Genomic DNA, 20,173 nt, shown 5'->3' with positions numbered 1-20,173 from the left:
CATATTTGTTCTAGTCCTTTATTTCATTGATTATCTAAACTAAAACATGAATCAAAACCATGTGAAGTGAAATCTGGAGAATGCTTGCACCCAACCACATCATTAAATACCAACAATCCATATTTAGCCTATATTGACACTCAACCACTCATATTAACCCTTTAGACTCCATAAACTATAAATCATTTATCAATCAAACATGTGACTTAGCTAAACCAGTTTAACATGATATAGAGATAGGATTTTCACGACCCAAATAGCCGTGAGTGGCACCCACACTAATTCTTCTAGTGGGTGAACCAATCCCCTTAACCAGTCATCATCTAATTAATCAATTTTAACACATTTAAGGATATAATGATAATAAAAATCTCCAAACTGCCTAGTCATGTCATAAATAAATAAAGGCGCGAAAATCCTAACTATTACAACCCAAAATTCGAAAGTCATCATACAAGGACTTTAAGACATAATTGTCTAAAGAATGAAAAACTATTTGAAATAATCATAAATGTCTGAAATGAAATAGACATCCAAAATAAGAAAGATCTTCAGGCGGCCTGGCATGGATAGGAGCTCACCCTCAAATCTGTCGAATTCCGACCTCACGCTAAATATGAGGTCGAGTAGACGTCTCTGGATCACAATCTGCACGCAAAAGAATGTAGCAAGGTAGTACCAGTACAAACATTATGTACCAGTAAATATTATAGGTTGACTAAGATTAGTATCATGCATACAATCACAGAATTAATAGAATAGAAAGATAGGCATAACAACACATAACCATATGAAACTATCAACAAGAACCACCCAATACCGAAATAAGATAAGCCTACACAAACAGTAATCAATAAAAGCAACTCGACTCGTGTCATTACCAACACAACCATAACTCACAAATTTTCTCAACTCTATCACGTATCTGTACACACATGCTAAATAGTATTGTTTTCCCAAATAGCCATGACCTGCAGGGGGACCCATGGTGTCTATGTATCACTCGCTCTGGAACTGACCTCGGATCACGAGCCCATAACTAGGCCACATCCTCACCCCCTGTCAAATGTGGCTTTTCATATTTATATTATCTTTCTCATCACAATGTATTTCTGTTCCACAATCAATAAGGAATGTGAGCAATCAATAAATCAATATCAAGGTACACAAGTGACCATGTCACTAATCGTATCAAGACCAAAAATCAATTCATCACTAGCATGAATAAGGGAATACTCCAAGTCAACAAGAAGAGTATTCATTAACTCCTTCTTTATCATATCATAATACTTCATCACATAATAAATCAATCAATGTCAAACTTAGGAATTTCCAACCAGACCTTATGTTCGAAGCCCTAATCATGCTTATCTGATCAATTTCATAACATATATAATTAACTATTCAAAATCTAAATCAAGTAGACCGTAACCTATCTCAAAGCTGAACTGGAATAATGCAATCACTCTGCAATAGCTTTTCCCTTTCGCAAAGCTTCAGAACATTCAAAGTCTAGCAATCATAACGCTACGTGAGTAATGGATCATCTACTCAACAAACAACAATTTGGGGAAGAGAACCCAACTACTTCTACCCTTTTTCAAATGGGTGGACTACCACTAAGTGTGAATTCATACTAACATCAATCCCAATAATTCTATTCTATCTATTCATGGGTTTTCCACTCAATTCAACCCCTTTCAATAAGTTTTTAGGCTAAAACTTTCATTTTTTTTGGAACCCTAAGTCTCAATCAACAATTTTCACCATTAATAACCAATTTCTCACCCTAAGAAGTGATAATATATACTCCTAGATAATTAAACAACAATAAAATCGATAACCCAACAATTTTCAAGGGTTTGTAATTTCGAGGGTTCTAGCCTTTTCTTCTACTATTAAAGGACCCTTAATTCATGTAGGACTTAAGAGGATGATGGAATGAACGAAGTAAAGAATCGAGACTTACCTTTCAAGAGTGTTTTAGCCCTAGCCTTAAAAATTCGCCACAAGAGTTCTTTGAAACTATTAGAGTTATGTGGGAATAGGTTAGGAAATAAGAATATAAAACACTGATTCTGCCTCCTCTCGACCGTTGCAGCTGTCGATGTCTCGCTATAGCGGGAAACCTCCCGCTATAGTGGACCTTATTTTTCCCAGACTCCCTGCGGTGAGAGCCTCGCCCCGCTACGATGGACTCACTACAGCCTTCCCACCACCGCTGCAGCGGTCCATTTTGACCAGTAGCTCGGGTTTCTCTACCCGTTTTTCACCCAGAAATTCCAACACCAATCCGAGGCCCTATAGACGAAACCAAACATGCACACACACACACACACACACACACATATATATATATATATATATAAACACGCCACAGACTCACCCGCGGCCTCGAAATTCTCAACAGAAGTCTAGTTTTCTAAGTCATCCCCCCATAACGACCTAGCAGGTCATTACATCAGATGCCAATTAAACACCCGTTTGTCCTCGAACGGACAAGGAAGAAAACAAGGGAAAAAGTACCTGAATAGTGAAAAGCTGGGCATAATTCTTTCACATGTCGGATTCGGTCTCCCAAGTAGCTTCCTCAACAGGACAGTTCTTCCACTGAACCTTCACTGACGCTATTTCTTTTGATCTCGACTTAAAAATCTCTCTATCTAGAATCGCAACAGGCTCTTCCTTATAAGACATATTCTCATCTAACAAGACAGAATCCCAACGGGTGATAAATGAACTATCACCATGATATCTCTTCAACATAGAAACATGGAAAACTGGATGAACACTTGACAAACCTGGGGGCAAAGCCAACTCATAGGCAACATGCCCCACGCAATTAAGGACCTCAAAAGGACCAATGAATCTGGGACTAAGCTTACCTTTCTTCCCAAACCTCATCACACCCTTCATGGGTGAGACCTTCAATAAGCATTGTTCTCCAATCATGAACTCAAGATCTTGAACCTTTCCATTCGCATACTCCTTGCGCGTGTACTCTGAGCCTCTAAGAGATTTTCCTGAATCACCTTGACCTTATCTAACGACTCCCTCAAAAGATCTGTACCCCATGTCCTTACCTCAAATGCATCAAACAACCCAATAGGAGACCTACATCTCTTCCCGTAAAAAGCCTCGAACGAGGCCATGTCAATGCTCGAGTAGTAACTATTATTATATGCAAATTCTGCTAATGGTAAGAACTAATCCCAAAGGGCACCGAATTCATTCACACAAGCTCGGAGCATGTCTTCTAAGACCTTAATAGTCTGCTCAAACTAGCCATCTGTCTGAGGGTGGAAAGCTGTACTAAGGTCCAATCTAGTACCCAATTCTAAATGCAAAGTCTTCCAAAACTGGGATGTAAATGTCATGCCTCTATCGGATATGATGGAAATAGAAACCCAAACCCCATGCGGACGAACAATCTCACGGATATAAATCTGGGCCAACTTACGGCGTTATGGGTAATCTGACCCGGTATGAAATAGGCAAACTTGGTCAATCTATCAACAATGACCCAAATCAAATCAAATTTACCCAAGGTCTTTGGAAGACCAACCACAAAATCCATCGCTATCTTCTCCCACTTCCACTCTGGAATAAACATCCTCTGAAGTGTACCCCTGGGTCTCTGGTGCTCGTACTTCACCTGCTGGCAATTCAAACAACGTACCAAGGAACTCGACGATGATTTCGCTTCGTCCTGCCCGCCGGTGGTGCTCCCGAGTCACGGTACATCTTGGTAGCACCAGGATCAATGAAATATCTAGAACTGTGAGCCTCCACTAAAATTGTCTTAATCAAATTATCAACACGGGGAACACAAACACGCCCCTTGATTCTCAAGACCCCTTCATCATCAATCATGGCGTCCTTGGCCTCACCACGTAAGACTTTATTGCGAATCTTACTAAAACTCGTATCCTTACTATCTGGCCTTAATCTGCTCCAGAAACGACGATCTCGCCTCAATACAAGCTAATACTCTGCTCGAACCAGACACATCAAGCCTCATGAAACTGTTAGCCAGAGTCTGAACCTCCCTAGCCAACCGATGCTCTGACGCAATCAAACGAGCCAAACTGCCCATGCTAGCTGATTTTCTGCTCAAGGCATCTGCCACCACATTTTTCTTGCCAGGATGATACTAGATAGTAATATCGTAATCCTTAAGCAACTCCATCCATCTCCACTGCCTAGACTCATGATCCCTCTGAGTAAACACATGTTGAAGACTGCGATAATCAGTAAATACCTTGTAACGGGCACCGTAGAGATAGTGCCTCCAAATCTTCAACGCAAAAACTACAGCTGCCAACTCCAAGTCATGAGTAGGATAGTTCCTCTCATGAATATTCAGCTGTCTGCAAGTATAAGAAATCATCTTCTTTTCCTACATCAAAACAACACCCAAACCAGAACGAGAAGTGTCATAATAAATCACAAAGTCCTTACCCTCCACGGGCAAAGATAGAATAAGAGTTGTAGTCAATAAAGTGTTGAGATTTTGGATGCTCTCCTCACATTTGTAGGAACACTGGAAAGGTACCTCTTTCAGAGTCAAACGTGAAGCAATAGAAGCAAACTCCTTCACGAACCGATGGTAGTAACTAGCCAACCCCACAAAGCTGTGAATCTCCATCACTGATGTAGGCCTAGCCCAATATCTCACTGCCTCAATCTTTTTAGGATCAACCATAATCCCTTCCTTCGATACCATATGTCCCAAAAAGGACACAAACGCAAGCCAACATTCACACTTAGATAACTTAGCATACAACTCGTTGTCTCTCAGCAACCCACGAACAAACCTCAAGTGTTTTTCATAGTCTTCCTTACTCTTTGAATACACTAGAATGTCATCAATAAACACTATCAGGAAGGAGTCTAAGTATTGCTTAAAAATGCCATTTATCAAATCCATAAAAGCAGCTGGGGAATTAGTAAGCCCGAAAGACACGATCATAAATTTATAATACCCATATCTAGTTCGGAAAGCTGTCTTAGGAATATTGTCTTCCTGAATTGTGAACTGATGATAGTTCGATCTAAAATTAATTTTCGAAAACACAGAAGCCCCCTGAAGCTGATCAAACAAATCATCAGTGCGAGGGATGGGGTATTTATATCGGATGGTGACTTTGTTTAACTAGCGATAATTAATGCACATCTGCGTAGTCCTATCTTTCTTTTTCATGAACAGACAGGATCACCCCATAGGGAGACATTCGGATGAATGAAATCCTTACTAAGAAGATCCTGAAGTTGTTCTCTTAATTCCCTCAACTCTGCTGGTGCCATCCGTTATGGTTGAATTGAAATAAGGCGGGTCCATGGCTCTAAGTCAATGCAAAAATCAATATCACGATTTGGTGGCATGCCTTGCAAGTATGCGGGAAACACATTCGCAAATTCATGTACTACAGGAACTGACTCAAGGGATGGACCGTCAACATTGGTACACGGATATGTGCCAAATAAGACAAGCACCCCCTATCCACTAGCTTCTTTGCACGAATAAAGGAAATGATGTTCTTTGGGGAGGTACTACAATTACCCTTCCACTCAAGTCTAGGCACCTCGGGCATAGCTAAGGTGACTGTCTTGGCATGACAGTCTAGAATTGCATGATAAGGAGCTAACCAACTCCTACCCAGGATGATATCAAAATCTATCATGTCTAGAATCACTAAATCCACCCAAGTGCCATACCCCATAAGTGTGACAGTAAAAGATCAAAAACTCTATCTACAACCACAGAATCTCTAAAGCGGAGTGGATACATGTATAGGGGCATCAAGCAAATCATAGACCATGTCAAGACCCGTAGAGAAATATGTAGACACATAAAAAAATGTAGAACCTGGGTCAAACAATACAGAAGCCATCCGGTGATAGACAGAAATATTACCTGTAATGGCTGCATCTGAGCCCTCAGCCTCTGTTTTGCCAGGAAAGGCATAACAATGAATCGTCCGCCAGTAGCCTGCGAACCACTGTGATTAACTTGCCCTGTCTGAGCTCCAACCTTGTTGGGATGATGTCCGCCTCTACCAGACTGAAACCCGCCTTTGTTAGGCTGGGTGCCACCTCTACCGGCCGTGTGACCGCCACTCCCAGACTGAGTGTGGTTACCCTCATAAGATCCTTCCTCTCTAGTTGGTGCTGGAGCTCTGGGAGCCTGAAATTGAGTACCCTGGCCACCTTGCCTAAGTCTGGGACAATTTCTCTTGAAATGCCTCGTATCATTACACTTGAAACATTTGCGGTCTGGCATCAGACGCTAAACAGAAATGGACGAAGCCGAATAACCACCATAATCTGGAGCTCTGACCTGTGAATCCCCTGGATGACTAAAATAGTGTTGACTGGCCCCAACAAGGCATCCCGAATAGACCTGGGAACTCTTGCCCTTAGAGAAAGAGCCACTGCAACTACCACCTTTTCGGGCCTTCTTCTCCGTGTACCTATTATAACCATCCTTCCTAACACCCTCGACAGTCCTAACTTGATCCACTATTTCCTAAAACGAAGCACCTATTGCTGCAAGCTAAAGAGCTGACAACTAAAAAGTAGTGTTCTATCACACCCCGACTTTACTAGGGTGTGATGGGCACCCGACCCCGTAATCGGAGCCAAGCGAACCCTCTGACTCTTATTACATATATAGACTCCCTTAGACTTACATTAATAAGAATGAAAACGTAGTAACACCTTCAGGATTTTTCTTTTGTACTCGAATTAAACAAAATCTATATTTATGCGAAGCACATAACATAACACTTATGACACATTGGCTAGTGGAGCCGCTGGCCGACTGACTCTCTATGCCCACAACTCGTACGCAAAGTCTCTAAGCACGCAATCGAGAAATCCTAGCATACAAGCTCGACTCGGCTACACTCCGGAGCGAACGGAGCTCGCTTGACTATCTTTGGAACATCTTTTATGCTAACTTCGCATCATCTGGGTGTACCTGCGCGGCATGAAACGCAGCCCCCGAAGAAGAGGGGTCAGTACGAACAATGTACTAGGTATGTAAGGCATGAATAATAACATAGTAAGAGATATAAACATGAGTAAAAACAGGATATCATATCGCGAGGTAAAGGAATAACCTGTACATGTGAACAATTACTGCATGGAAACATAAAACATATCAACGGATAGCAGAGTAACCTGTGTATCTGAGTGCCCCTGGGGCGGATGCCATGCATGCTAAAGCAAGTCGTCTTTGAAAAACATTTCTTTTCATATCTATAGAAAATATAACATGGTATATTGCCGAGGCGTCGGCAGCCGATCCATTTAACCATAAATATATATATATCCCGCGTCCGGGCATCCCGCGTCCGGGATGATATCAAGTCAAATACGGCTACATGTACCGTGTACAACCCAGCGTCTATAGCGCTCTGCCCTTTTCCCCATCTTCCCCATATACATATATATACATATATATACATATATCATAGCATGCAAGGGAGCCCAAAGAAAAGCTATAACGTTATCGGAGTGACGTAAGGTCGGTAACCCCCGATCGCAATATGGAATAACCACGGGCGCTTTGTCGCACCTTGAGAGAACTAGTAATAAGGAAAGACTATCAATGGAGAGTGGAATCATGAGCAAACATAGAATAGGACCATAAGGTAGCAGTTCATATACTTTGGAATCTTTAAAAATAGTCATCGTTCATGAGTAGAGCCGGAAACTCAAGAAATAGCTTAACATTCCATATCGTCATATTCGTGGTAGGAACATATCCTTGACATATTCATCGTATACTTCTTCTCTTATCTGGCATCATCATTATCATCATAGAACCATAGTCGTCGTTTTAGTCATTAAGACTTTCAATATTGTAAAACTTGATTTTTGAAGAAAAAGGAATATTTTGGAAAACACTTGTAAACTTTTAGTAGGGAAAATCATGCCTTGGGGTCAAGGGTTTGGTTAACACAGCTATTGTCTGGTAGTCGGAATGATAACCAAGAACTTCCATTAGCTATAGTATGGAGACAAACCAAACGGGACAATAGAAAGGAATTTGGGAATAGTGGGCCCACCTCGGTCGAATGAGGCGGCGTACACAATTTACGTATGATACATTTCATAACCTTACTTACGAGAGTTTTAGGGTAGTCGGGTCTTATTCATGCAGGTTTTAGGTGTTTTGACATTTCCTTCAACTATTCATGAACATTTACTTCAATTCTACTGAATGAATAGTAACCAATTTCAATCTCGGATTTCTAGGATTAGAGTAGTCCCCGAGACACGTATTCAAGCCTATTATGTCTAAGACATGCCAAAGAAGGAAAGTGAAGCCTTACATACCTTTTCCGCCTTGTACGCCGCTCCAAATTCAGCTTCCAATTTCGCCAAAATCTACAAAATTGGTCACATATACCAAATAGTGATTAGAACCTTTAGAGGTTGAATCTTGAGTTGACACTTGCCTACAGAAATTTTGACAGCATTTCCCCTGTAAATGCGCCATCCCACCAAGTTCAACTTGGCCAATTTCAATCAACAACAACCCCGGGAATTCAACCCGGCCAAACTATCAACAATAATGTCAACAATTATTCTAACAAAACCATAATACTCATAATAATCCAAGACTACCCGAATCCTCCAACTTCAACAGGAAACATTCATAACACATTTTCTATTTTCAAGTTCATAGACTTATGTCAACAATTCCATACGTCTTCAACAATATTTTCATAAATTCAAGAAACTATATTAACATCACATTAAGCTCCAAATCAGCCCACACAACTATAACTTCAACTTGAGTCATCAAACATCCATTCTTTCATCATAATATTCACCACAACATCACTAGAACACTAAATAACATTAGTTCATCTTTTCTACACAAACCACCCATGCCTTCGGCCAACACACACACAACTTAATGAATTTCGTCCATTCCTTTACATTACACATGCACAACTATTCATAATACAATCATCCAACAAGCTAAATAAATTAGTTTTTCACTTCTACGCCATACTACATATACACGGCCATACAACACAACACCACAATCTCATAAACTTTATTCCTTTCTACACATCACAACATGCATAAACACCTATAAAACATGCAAGAAAGATTGAACCTTACCTTGTTCCTTCACTTCCTTTTCTCGGCTAGGACATGCTCCTTGCAATACAAATGGTTTTTCTCTTCCAACAACCACTCCATATGATAGAGGACCTTCCATTTAGTATGAAAACATGAAGAGAATAATTTTTTTTTGATCAATTCCATGGGGCTGGTTCGGCCAGCCCCCTCCTTCTTGGCCGTTTTTCTCCTTCTTTTCTTTTCTTTTCTTTCTCTTGATTTTTCTAGAATTGAAAGTGGTGGCTCATGTCTTATTTGCACCACTTATATATATATATATACACACAAAGGGGGCACATGGCCATGCACATGGCCGGCCACCCCCTTCTCTTTTCTTTCCAATTTTTTTTCTAGATTTTTCTTTTTCTTTCCCTCCAAGCTTCTTGAATTTTCTAAATAATAAAAGATGACTTCCATGGTTACTTGGTCATCTTTTCATCACATGCACCTTGCATCCATGTGGGCCATAGTCCACTCCAACTTGGATGACTACAAAACCTTTTTTTTTTTCAACAGATCATAAATAATAATTTCCAAATTCCAAGTTTGCCCTTAATAACCCATACCAATAATTTTATAAGCGACTTGCGCATCCAGACGAAACCGGAAAATATAACTTCGTCCTTAACTTCCCGCCATTAGCTCAAAATATTCAAATGTGAAAAAAATGCGAGGTATAACATGTTCAACCCTTTCGAATCTCCTAACCCTCACCTCCTCAGTAGGTACAAGCTGGAGGGCATAGCGAAACAACGAGTGCAAACGAGCCTTATAAGAAGCCGCAGACAAATTATCCTCCTCAATGTTACTGAACTCATCTGCCTGCGGTCCCTGAAAGTACGAGAAAAATACTTGTCTAAGAACACCTGATAAAATCGAGTCCATGTCAACGGAGGTGATCCCGCTGGCCATCACTCTACAAAAGCCCTCCACTATTACTTAGCATTACCCAAGAGCTGAAAGGTCACAAATTCAACGCCATACTTCTCCACTGCCCCCATCTTATGGAGCCTCTCATGACAGTCCATGATGAACTCATAAGCATCCTCAATCTCAGTGCCAAAGAACTCTAGAGGTTTCATCTTAGTGAATCTCCAAAACAAATCATACTCGTCCTCGTTCAACACCGGATCTCCCACTGGTCTACGAAATACCTCCAATCCTGGAGCCTCATCTAAATAAGAAGCCACAGATGCAAAGATGCCGTAACCCCGGAGCACGAACTCCGCTTGGAGCTAGATCACCCACTCTGGCATCTTGAGCACCTGGAACAGCTTGTAACACACCTGCTTCTGTCAACCCATTCAGCAGGTTCGAGTGTTGAATCATGACATTGGACAACATTGGAGGACCTATAATGTCTGGCTGAGTTGGTGCTGCTACAAACTCTACTGCTTAATCTGGAATCACTTAAGGCTCAGCGGACTCAACGCAGGCTTGAACAGCCACAGGAGCCCTGCCCCTGGCTGGTGCTGCTGCTCCCCTATGTCTAACATGACCACGGCCCCTGGCTGGGCCTCCACGACCCCAATGGCCGGCGCAAGTACCTCATTAGCTGCATTTGCCGTACGAGTCCTCACTGTCTGTGAGAGAATAGAATGAAAAGTCAGATACCAATTTGAAGCATCCAGATACCAATAAGAATCAAGTAGCACAAAAGAAGGAAAGAATTTGAATTTTCCTAGTGTCCCATAGCCTCTCGAAGATTAGTACAGACGTCTCCGTATCGATTCGCAAGGCTCTACTAGACATGTCCTTGTACAATGAGATCGACAAACCTAGGGCTCTGATACCAACTTTGTCACGACCCAAATAGCCGTGACTCTCAGTGGGCGAACTAATTCCCTTAACCAATCATCATCTAATTAATCAATTTTAACACATTCAAGGATATAATGATAATAAAAATCTCTAAACTGCCTAGTCATTCCATAAATAAAAAAAGGTGCGGAAGTTTACAACCCCAAAATTCAATAGTCATAGTACAAAGACTCGAAAACATAACTGTCTAAAGAATGTAAAATTGTCTGAAATAATCATAAGTGTCTGAAATGAAATAGACATCCAAAATAAGAAAGATCTTCAGGCGGCCTGGCATGGATAGGAGCTCACCCTCAAATCTATCGAAAATCGGCCTCACGCTAAATATGACATCTGGTAGACGTCTCTGGATCACAATCTGCACTCAAAAAAATGCAGCTAGGTAGTATCAATACAAACACTATGTACTGGTAGATGTTACATTTCACATTTCGCGAGCGGGGTTAGCACTTGAAAATCTACTAAGAACTTTTTGGTGCTCTTTTGGACTTGTTTTGAAAAAGAGTCGCCACTTAATTTTTAGGAAATTAAAAAAATCAAAGGTGAAAGGTTTATTCAAATACAGTGATAAAACCTTCACAATCTAAAGTTCTTGGTAAGGGACTTGGTGATCCCCTGGGAAAGGTGCTAGGTACCCCAGTATTAAGGATCTGTACTATACGGTTGACCTTCGAATTTCAGTATGTGATTATTTGCATGAACTGTTTATTTAGTGTTTACTTTCCGCATTATAAAAATATTGTCATTGCTTGCATATCATTTGTTTTGAAAAAGACTTGAATATATCCCCTTTATTTATAGGGTAGTTTAGGTTTGGATTTATAATATCCGACTAAGAATAGGCTCCTTTTATGTATAAGGATAATGTATTTTTTTTGTAAAAATATCAGAAATGTTTTAGTGAATTTATATGTACGTATCTATAGGTATATAAGACTATTTTTTCATTCATCTTTCAATCACACACTTTGTCTCAGGTCCATCCATATAGTACGTTGGAACGCCTTGTCCTAAAACCTTGTATTTACGAATGTATTCCGCTCATTTTGAATAAGTCCGGCTTTATATATAAAACAATTGTTGTTCGTGTGTGTGTGTGTGTGTGTGTGTGATTCATATTTACATGAAAATGTTTATTTTTGTGTTTTGGGTGGGCTTGAGCACAAAATACCTTTCTTTCCTCCTTTCAAAATTAGATGGGGCTCGTGGCCCAAAACAACATATTTCAAGTGGGCATTGGCCCAAAATTGCTTAACTTCAGATTATCTTTGTCCAAAAATTTGCTTTAGCTTATGAAGTGGAATTCCTTGAAACTGGTTCGAATTTGAAAGAAATGCTGTATCATTTTTTCCCTTTGAAATCCTTTGCTTTCATTTAACTTATCAAAATCATTTGTTGTTCTTTTCAAGTCTTGAAACCATTATGCTTAATGTGGATTTCAAAAATCATTTGGGGGACCTAAATTCGACTAAACGGCATATGCACTGTATGCCTAAGATGTCTAGTTCAATCATAAAGGATTCCACTATACTACGAGTTTTTTACAAGTACATGAATACAATACAACAATTTGAAAAATAAGAGGACATAATAATAAAAAGAAAAGGGATAGGATAGGGTGTACCAAACCCCTAGTTAGCTATTTTTACCCATGGCTGGGCTTTCAACGCGTTCCCGTACAATATTAGCTTCCTTTTCACGTTAATCTGGCTGAAAGAATGACCTGTTGGGCCATAGCCCAACAACGGAGGTCTAACTTGGACCAAGTGGCCATGCAGTGGAAGAGGGAGGAGGAGAAAGAACACACCTGCTAGAGTTGATTTATTGAACTTATCACTACAACATATATGTAGATAGCGTAAAACATATATATACACCTTCAGTTTCAGAAAAACTGGGCCTGGAAGCCCAGTTGCATTGCTAATATACCCAAAGCCCATCAGTGTCCCCTCATTTTTATCCTAAGTGTGGAATATGGAACTTCTATACCAGATTATGAAATGGGCCTGGCCCAAGCTCTAATAATTCTAAATTTTGACAAAGTGTTCAAGCCTATGGGGCCTCTATTCCTCAAAATGGTTGATTTACACTCTATATGTGATCAACCTATTAATGTATACACATGATATGCCAATGATATACACATCTGATATGTATATCAAGTGTATACAATGTATAGTTCTTCTTTTTTATCAATCATATATACATCCCTATGTATATCTATACTTAATCTTGAAACTAAACCTTATTCTTGCTTTAGTTATTGATCCTGGTATTTTATTTTTAGTTGACCAGTACTGAGTTGGGTTGCATTTAACTCCAACCTTTCCAAGGATGACCTTTTAATTTACCATTCTTGTCTATTGGTGATATCGTATCGTACCTGGTTGCAAGCAACTCTTAATCCCTCCAAGTATCACCTTAAGCCTATGATTCAATTTTAATTATCAGTCTCTGATTTAAGTTGGCCATACTGAACTGGGTTGCAAGCAACTCCAAGTCTTTCCAGGCTTCCCTTAAATCTCCGACTCTATTAACCACCTAATTATCTTTCAAGTTTAAGGCAATGATTAATCCTAAAACTAAGGCTGACAAACCAAGACTCAAAATTCAACAGGATAAGCATGAGCATATACCAACCACAGGTGGCAAACACAAAGCCTTAATCGAATTTCAAAGATGTTTCAAAGATGAGTGAAAGGCAATCCAAATTGATATATTCAGGTGTTTATTAGTCTAGACTATACACTTTAATTAGAAAGAATATATATAAACGAGCTTGAACACATTTAGTGATTCCCAAATAAAGATGTGCAAATCTCTTAAGCTAATCACACAAATGGAACATAAGAAGAAATATGTACTTCGCATGATACTTTTGCTTAAACACAGCCATTTAGAAGATTTACAGACTTTTTTAGCTTACCAGATTCCATAAAAAAAAAAGGAAGAGAAAGACACACAACCTAAAAGAATTAGCAACCCCATAACTTAATTTTTCAATCTCTGGATTGAAGACAAGTACACCAAAATCTATCCCATCCCATTTTTTTCTTTACACTCCTAATAGCCTAAGTAGTATAGGAACCAGTTTTAAAGCCTTATTAACAGGTCCATTGTCATATTAGAATAACCAGTTTTACACTATAATGAATTCATTTTATATGAAGCCCTCCCTTTGGTCTAATGGCAGAAGTGAAAGGCCAAGGTTGTGTATGTGGCAAACACGTATCCCATAGACCCTTTAAGGCATGCCATGGCACCTTTTATATGGGAGGAAAGATACTATGAGCTAAGTTGAGCTTAGCCTTTCTCAATCCGCTTCTTAAGGTGCCTTTAAAAGGCTTCCTTATGCCTAGTGACTTATAGTTCATCCATACACATTTGTGGCCTTATCACTTCATCATTAAACCAAGCCAAATAGTTATAAAGTGGTGACACGTTGCCATTTTAATTAACCTAACCTAAAGTCCTGACCATGAAGTAGCTCTTGACCTTTGAACATAATAGAATCCCAACAGACATATACATCTCATTTTAGGACTAATTTATACATAACAGAATAGGACAGAACCAGAAACAACATATTTCAATCCCAAAGGAAATCCAAACTTCATTATCACTCTCATATTTAATTATGTCATTGCATTTTCAACATTTTGAACATGGCCTTATGATATGATATAAAATTTTTACATGTGAAAGAGTCTGGACAAGTTCATGTCAAGCTTCCCTCCTTTTCCCTTCTTTTACCTCTTTTCTCTTTCAAAACTAGAGGACTAATTTTCATGAAAACAGTTAAAGCTATATGAGTACTTCCAGTTTTAAACTACTGAAAAAAGCGCTGGTTAATCCCTGTTTTATCTTAATATAGCTAGATGGGGTCTTTCACGATCAGAATAAACCTCAAAAACCTTTAATTTCAGAGATCAAGAGGATTACCTAAGACAGGACCATATATATTCAAGTGAACAGACTTCATCCACATAACCAAGACATTTTCGATTCTTAAAATCTACTTAGCTTCAAATCAGAGCCATCAACCAGATTAGTTTTAACATCATATAGCAAGTCTAAGGCATTTGCATTTAGGCTGAGAACAAAAGACATCATTAAGATCCTTTCAATCCCATTTTAGTAGTTGACAGGCTACTCAAATCCATTTTTAACAACTACAATGAGGCTTGGACCTTGGAATTCATTATATATTTCAAATTATAGATTCATCTTGACACTGCTTAAATCCTTAAATCATCTCATTCAAATATTTAAAAGGTAGAGACTGGCTTAAGCATAAACAGGTTGGTCATGGCAAGAACATATACAGACTAAGTCATAGAGATACCAATAATTAAGCAACACCAAATATATCTATCAACAACATCACTAACACTGCCAAACATCTAAGCTAAACAAAATAACATTTAGGCTAAGCATAAAATAAATTAAAAAAAAAGCAATAACAAGATAAAAGATTACCTTTTTTTTAGTGCAGCCGACTATCAAGAATGGATTTGAAAGCTCCTAGGGCTTCCTCTCCTCAACTCAGCCACACAATGAAAACAGAAATCAACCTTTAGAACTGGGAAGCTTAACTTTTAAAAGCTAAGTCTAAAATTTTTACTAATAGCCCTAATTTTAAGTTGAACTGCTCAAAATCCAGGCTTTGTGCGTATGAAGCTATGTTCAAAACTTGTTTTTGCAATGAAATAGGGTTTTATTTATAGACACCCAAACATGAGAGAAACCCTAAATCCCCGATATGGGAGTTGTGAAATTTTTCTGAAAAATTAATACTCCAACAGATATGAATGACTATGATTAACTGATATCAAGAATGAATGGCCTTGATTAGAACTCATTTGTATCAATCCCAACAGATTTAGACTCAACCAATGAGAATCGAGGGTGTGGCACCACAAAACAACAAATACAATAAAGGATTTCAGATGTTTGGCTGGAAAGCAAGAAAAAATAAATGAAAAAGAAAAGAAAATTACCGTTTGGGGCTGAGATTGGGTGGAAGTGGGGTTGAAGCTGTCGAAGCATTTAATGCTAACCCAAAATGGGTGGTACATGACTGCAAAAAGTCTATATCTTCTGCGTTTTTGCCAAAAATGGCACCGACTGACGGGTAAAGGGGGCCGGAATTCATGGCGGGGTAGCTAGGGTTAATAAACCCTAGCTGATTCAATGAAAAGGGGCAAAAAATGTACGCGTTAGAGGCCCTTGGACTTTTATATTAAAGGACGTTTGGGCCGGGTCAGTTCTAATTGGGTCGTACCCGACCAGGATAAAAATAAGGCCCCAAAATACATATATATGTTATTTCATATATTATCTATGTATATACGTATATATTTATGGTATATACGGGGTATTTTGTGAAAATTTCAAATACTATGATTATAAGAATATCTCTATCTGCCTTAAATTGTTTTAATTAAACGCCAAGGTAAACTCTATAAAATAATTAAATTCAAATTTAGACGCTTAACTTAATGAAGTAAAAATGCACTTGTTATTTCTACTTACCTATTTCAAGTGCCTCAACTTTTGACGGAGTAGGACACTTAAGAAAAAGTTTCACGTTTGCTTCGCAAGTATCTGGATCCGGTTTGATCAACCCACTCCTCAGTGTCTGCTAACCTATTTCCATATGCTGAGTAGTATCGTGGCAGGTCTCTTGGCCCTGTTCCGTATTACCAACCTGCGTAGCTTTCCGGATGTATTTGTTCGTCTTTATGTGGTGCTTCTCTGGCACTGGTTTTCTTGGACCATATGCGGTCTGTGTTTTTGTACTAAAATGGCCTTTTTCAGCATACATGATCCTGTCTTCATTTATGTTGTTCTGACCACCTGCGGCCTGTATATTTCTTGTTTTGCTGCCCCTGTGCGTCTCTTCTGCCAATGCTTGTTTCTTTGATAGCTGTTGTGTTTTGACCACCTGCAGTCTGTTTCTATGAAATGGCCTCTTGCGGCGGTGTTCTTCGTTTGAATGAATGTCCCTTTTGGCTATGTTTTTATGAATGACCCTCTTGGAAGTGTTTATATGAATGGACCTTTTGGCAGCATTTGTATGAATGGCCCTTTTGGCGGTGTCTGTATGAATGGCTCTCGCGGCAGTGTTTGTATGAATGGCCCTCTTGGCAGTGTTTGTATGAATGACCCTCGCGGCAGTGTTTGTATGAATGGCCCTTGCGGAAATGTTTGTATGAATGGCCCTCGTGGCATGCAGAGGAAAGATATGGCCTTTGTGGTTGGATAATCTTTCTTTCGTCCGTTGCGTTGGCTGTGACCCTCATGGTCGGATATGCCCTTTTGTCCTTGTGTTGACCTTTTTGGTTGAATATATCTTTATGCTTGTTGTTATGACCCTTTTAGCTGAATATGTCTTTGTCGTTTGTTTCTCTTGTTGACCCTTATAGTCGATATGTCTTTGTCATCCGTTTGTCTTGTTGACCCTTGTGGTCAAATATAACTTTTCCTGTTCACTCTGTTCTGGCTCTTTTGGCCATTATGTCTGGTTGAATCTGCCTTTCCCTTTTTTGTGCTCAAACGGTTGGTGATGTATTTTGCCATTCTTCCGTTTGATTTTTGAAAAACACACATCCACGGAAAATAATTAGTTTCCTTAGAGGCTGATTAGTGTCGTTGTCCTTCCATCAGGTATCTTCTCTTGGCTTCTTCTCTAGATCTGCCCCTCTTGGACTCGGTATTTCGAGAGATGGTTTTTAAAGTCGAAATTATGTTGATTGTGGTTTGAAAAATCTGAGGCCAAAGTTATAAATGCATTGTTTTCTTTTAAAAATCTTGTTTTGTTTTAGATATCATGAGATTTATTTTCTTATAACGAGGTCTTCAGGTTTTCTGGGAGGTCCTATTGCTATATTCCTAAACTGGTGGAATTTTTGATATCTTTCTCAAAAATTCTGCCCTAGGTTTAGGTCTTGTGTCGCTTGACTCTAGTTGTCACTCCGTAGGAATTTTTGAGGTTTTCTCAAAAATCTTCCCCAGTTCAAGGTCTGGGTCTGTCGTTTTCCTTGTTGATTGTTTTGACGGGTATTTTTGAGGTCTCCTAAATTTTTTTGCCCCAGTTTAAGGTTGACGTTGTCTGCCTCTCGCGTCGATTCTTGTATTATGATTTTGCTGCTTCCTTCTGACTTTTGTGTTTCTGAGGCTTCCTAAGGGTTTCTTTGATTTTTCTTTTATGACGACCGAGCTCGAAAGCGCCTACGTATCCTGTCGCAGCAGGAATCAGGCTGAATGTAGTTCAGAATAAAGTAATTGAGTTTTGGTTTTTACTAATAATGCGACCGGGTACGATGTGGACAACCTACATATCCCACTGTGGGGGAAGTCAGGTCATTGCGTAGTTCATATATGGATAGTTATTTTTTCATTACAAAGTGCGATTACTAGAAAAAGTGCGATTACAAGAAAAATGCAACTAATAATAACTGATAATACGATTACAGGGATGTAGTATCTTTTGAGAGCGTCTGCGTTGATAGCTTTGGGCCATTCCTGTTTGTCCGTTTTTGCTAGGACTATGGCTCCTCCTGAAAGCATTTTGTGGACCATGTATGGTCCTTGCCAGTTTGGTGTGAACTTTCCTTTGTACTCATCTTGGTGAGGAAAAACTCGCTTGAGTACAAGCTGTTTGATTTGAAAGAGTCGGGCTCTGACCCATTTGTTAAAAGCACGAGACATTCTTTGGCGGTATAGTAGGCCGTGGCATACTGTAGCCATTCTCTTCTCATGTATCATGGATAGTTTTTAGTAGCGGTTTCCTACCCACTCTGCGTCATCTAGTTCCTCCTCCTGAATAATCCTTAATGAGAGAATTTCTACCTCTGCGGGTATGACCACTTCGGTACCATAGACAAGGAGGGAGGGAGTTGCTCCGGTAGATGTCCGGATTATAGTTCTGTATCCCAACCAAGCATAGTGCAGCTGCTTGTGCCAATTCTTATAGTTATCGATCGTCTTCTGCAAAATTCTCTTGATGTTTTTGTTGGCAGCCTCCATGGCTCCATTCATTTGCGGCTTATAGGCAGTTGAGTTCCTGTGAGTTATCTTGAACTACTCGCAGATGGCTTTCATCAGATGGCTATTCAGATTGGCTTCATTATCTGTAATGATGGACTAAGGCACACCGAAGAGGCATATGATATTGTTCTTGACGAAGACATCCATAACCTTCTTGGTCACCGACTTTTGAGAAGTTTCTTCCACCCATTTGGTGAAGTAGTCGATGGCGACTAAAATGAAGCGATGTCCATTGGATGCCGGTGGCTCAATGGGTCCGATGAAGTCCATCCCCCATGCCACGAACGGCCAAGGTGAACTCATTGCATGTAGCTGTGTTGGAGGAATTTTGATTAGGTCTCTGGGAATTTTACATTGATGGCATTTTTGCATAAATTTTGTTGCCTCTTCGGCATCCACACATCTGAGTAACTCGAGGTTGGGTGTCCTCTTGTATAATACTTCTTTGTTTAGGAAGAACCCATTGGCCAACCTCCTGATGGTTTTCTTTTGATTTCTCGAGCTTTCTGGAGGGTACTTTCCTTTCTCTAGGTATGTCTTGATGTCGGGGGACCATGGTTTGGCATTTGACTCGGCCTCAACGTAAGCGCAGTATGCCTATTCTTCCTTCAGAGTGATCTCTATTGGATCAATGTGAGTACTCTCAGGGTTTTGAATCATGGAGTCTATTGTCGCCAAAGCGCCAACAAACTCGTTCTGTGCCCTCGGAGTATGCCTGAAGTCGATACTTTTGAATTTCCCACACAGTCTCTATACCAGATTCACATCTGGCAGTATTTTGTCATTCTTGGTTGCCAATTTCGTTTCACTTGATTGATGATCAAGTCAAAATCTTCGATTACCAACAACTCTCATATGTTCATGTCCAATGCCATTCTGAGGCCGAGAATACATACTTGGTACTAGGCTTTGTTATTGGTACATCTGAAGTTGAGTTTTGCGGCCATTGGATAGTGTTGTCCTATTTCTAATATTAACACTGCTCCGATACCAGAAACTTTGTAGTTGACTGCTCCATCGAAGAACAGTCTCCATCCTGAGTACGACTCGGCCTCCTCTTCTTCCGTAGCCATTACTTTTTCATCTGGAAAGAAAGTTTGTAATGGTTCGAGTTCGTTGTCAACGGGACTTTCTGCCAGCAGGTTGCCCAGTGCTT

At 39.7% G+C, this 20,173-nt stretch overlaps 1 protein-coding gene and 1 long non-coding RNA gene across 2 annotated transcripts; both read right to left on the bottom strand.

The window, feature by feature from the left end:
* Positions 1–382: 382 nt before the first annotated feature.
* Positions 383–6,346, bottom strand: LOC132029714 (uncharacterized). Its single transcript, XM_059419043.1, has 2 exons — positions 5,918–6,346; positions 383–648 (listed from the first exon to the last, which is right to left on the bottom strand). The coding sequence occupies exons 1-2, from the start codon at positions 6,281–6,283 to the stop codon at positions 493–495; spliced, it is 522 nt and encodes a 173-aa protein (XP_059275026.1). The 5' UTR covers positions 6,284–6,346; the 3' UTR covers positions 383–492.
* Positions 6,347–12,454: 6,108 nt separating this feature from the next.
* LOC132053564 (uncharacterized) lies at positions 12,455–16,160 on the bottom strand. Its single transcript, XR_009414149.1, has 2 exons — positions 15,966–16,160; positions 12,455–15,501 (listed from the first exon to the last, which is right to left on the bottom strand). It is a non-coding gene; the product is annotated as an uncharacterized LOC132053564 (long non-coding RNA).
* Positions 16,161–20,173: the final 4,013 nt, after the last annotated feature.

This window comes from Lycium ferocissimum, chromosome 1 (assembly GCF_029784015.1).
Source record: "Lycium ferocissimum isolate CSIRO_LF1 chromosome 1, AGI_CSIRO_Lferr_CH_V1, whole genome shotgun sequence".
NCBI lineage: Eukaryota > Viridiplantae > Streptophyta > Magnoliopsida > Solanales > Solanaceae > Lycium > Lycium ferocissimum.
The sequence above is the reverse complement of the archived record's forward strand: the minus strand, read 5'-3'. Positions and strand labels throughout refer to the sequence as shown.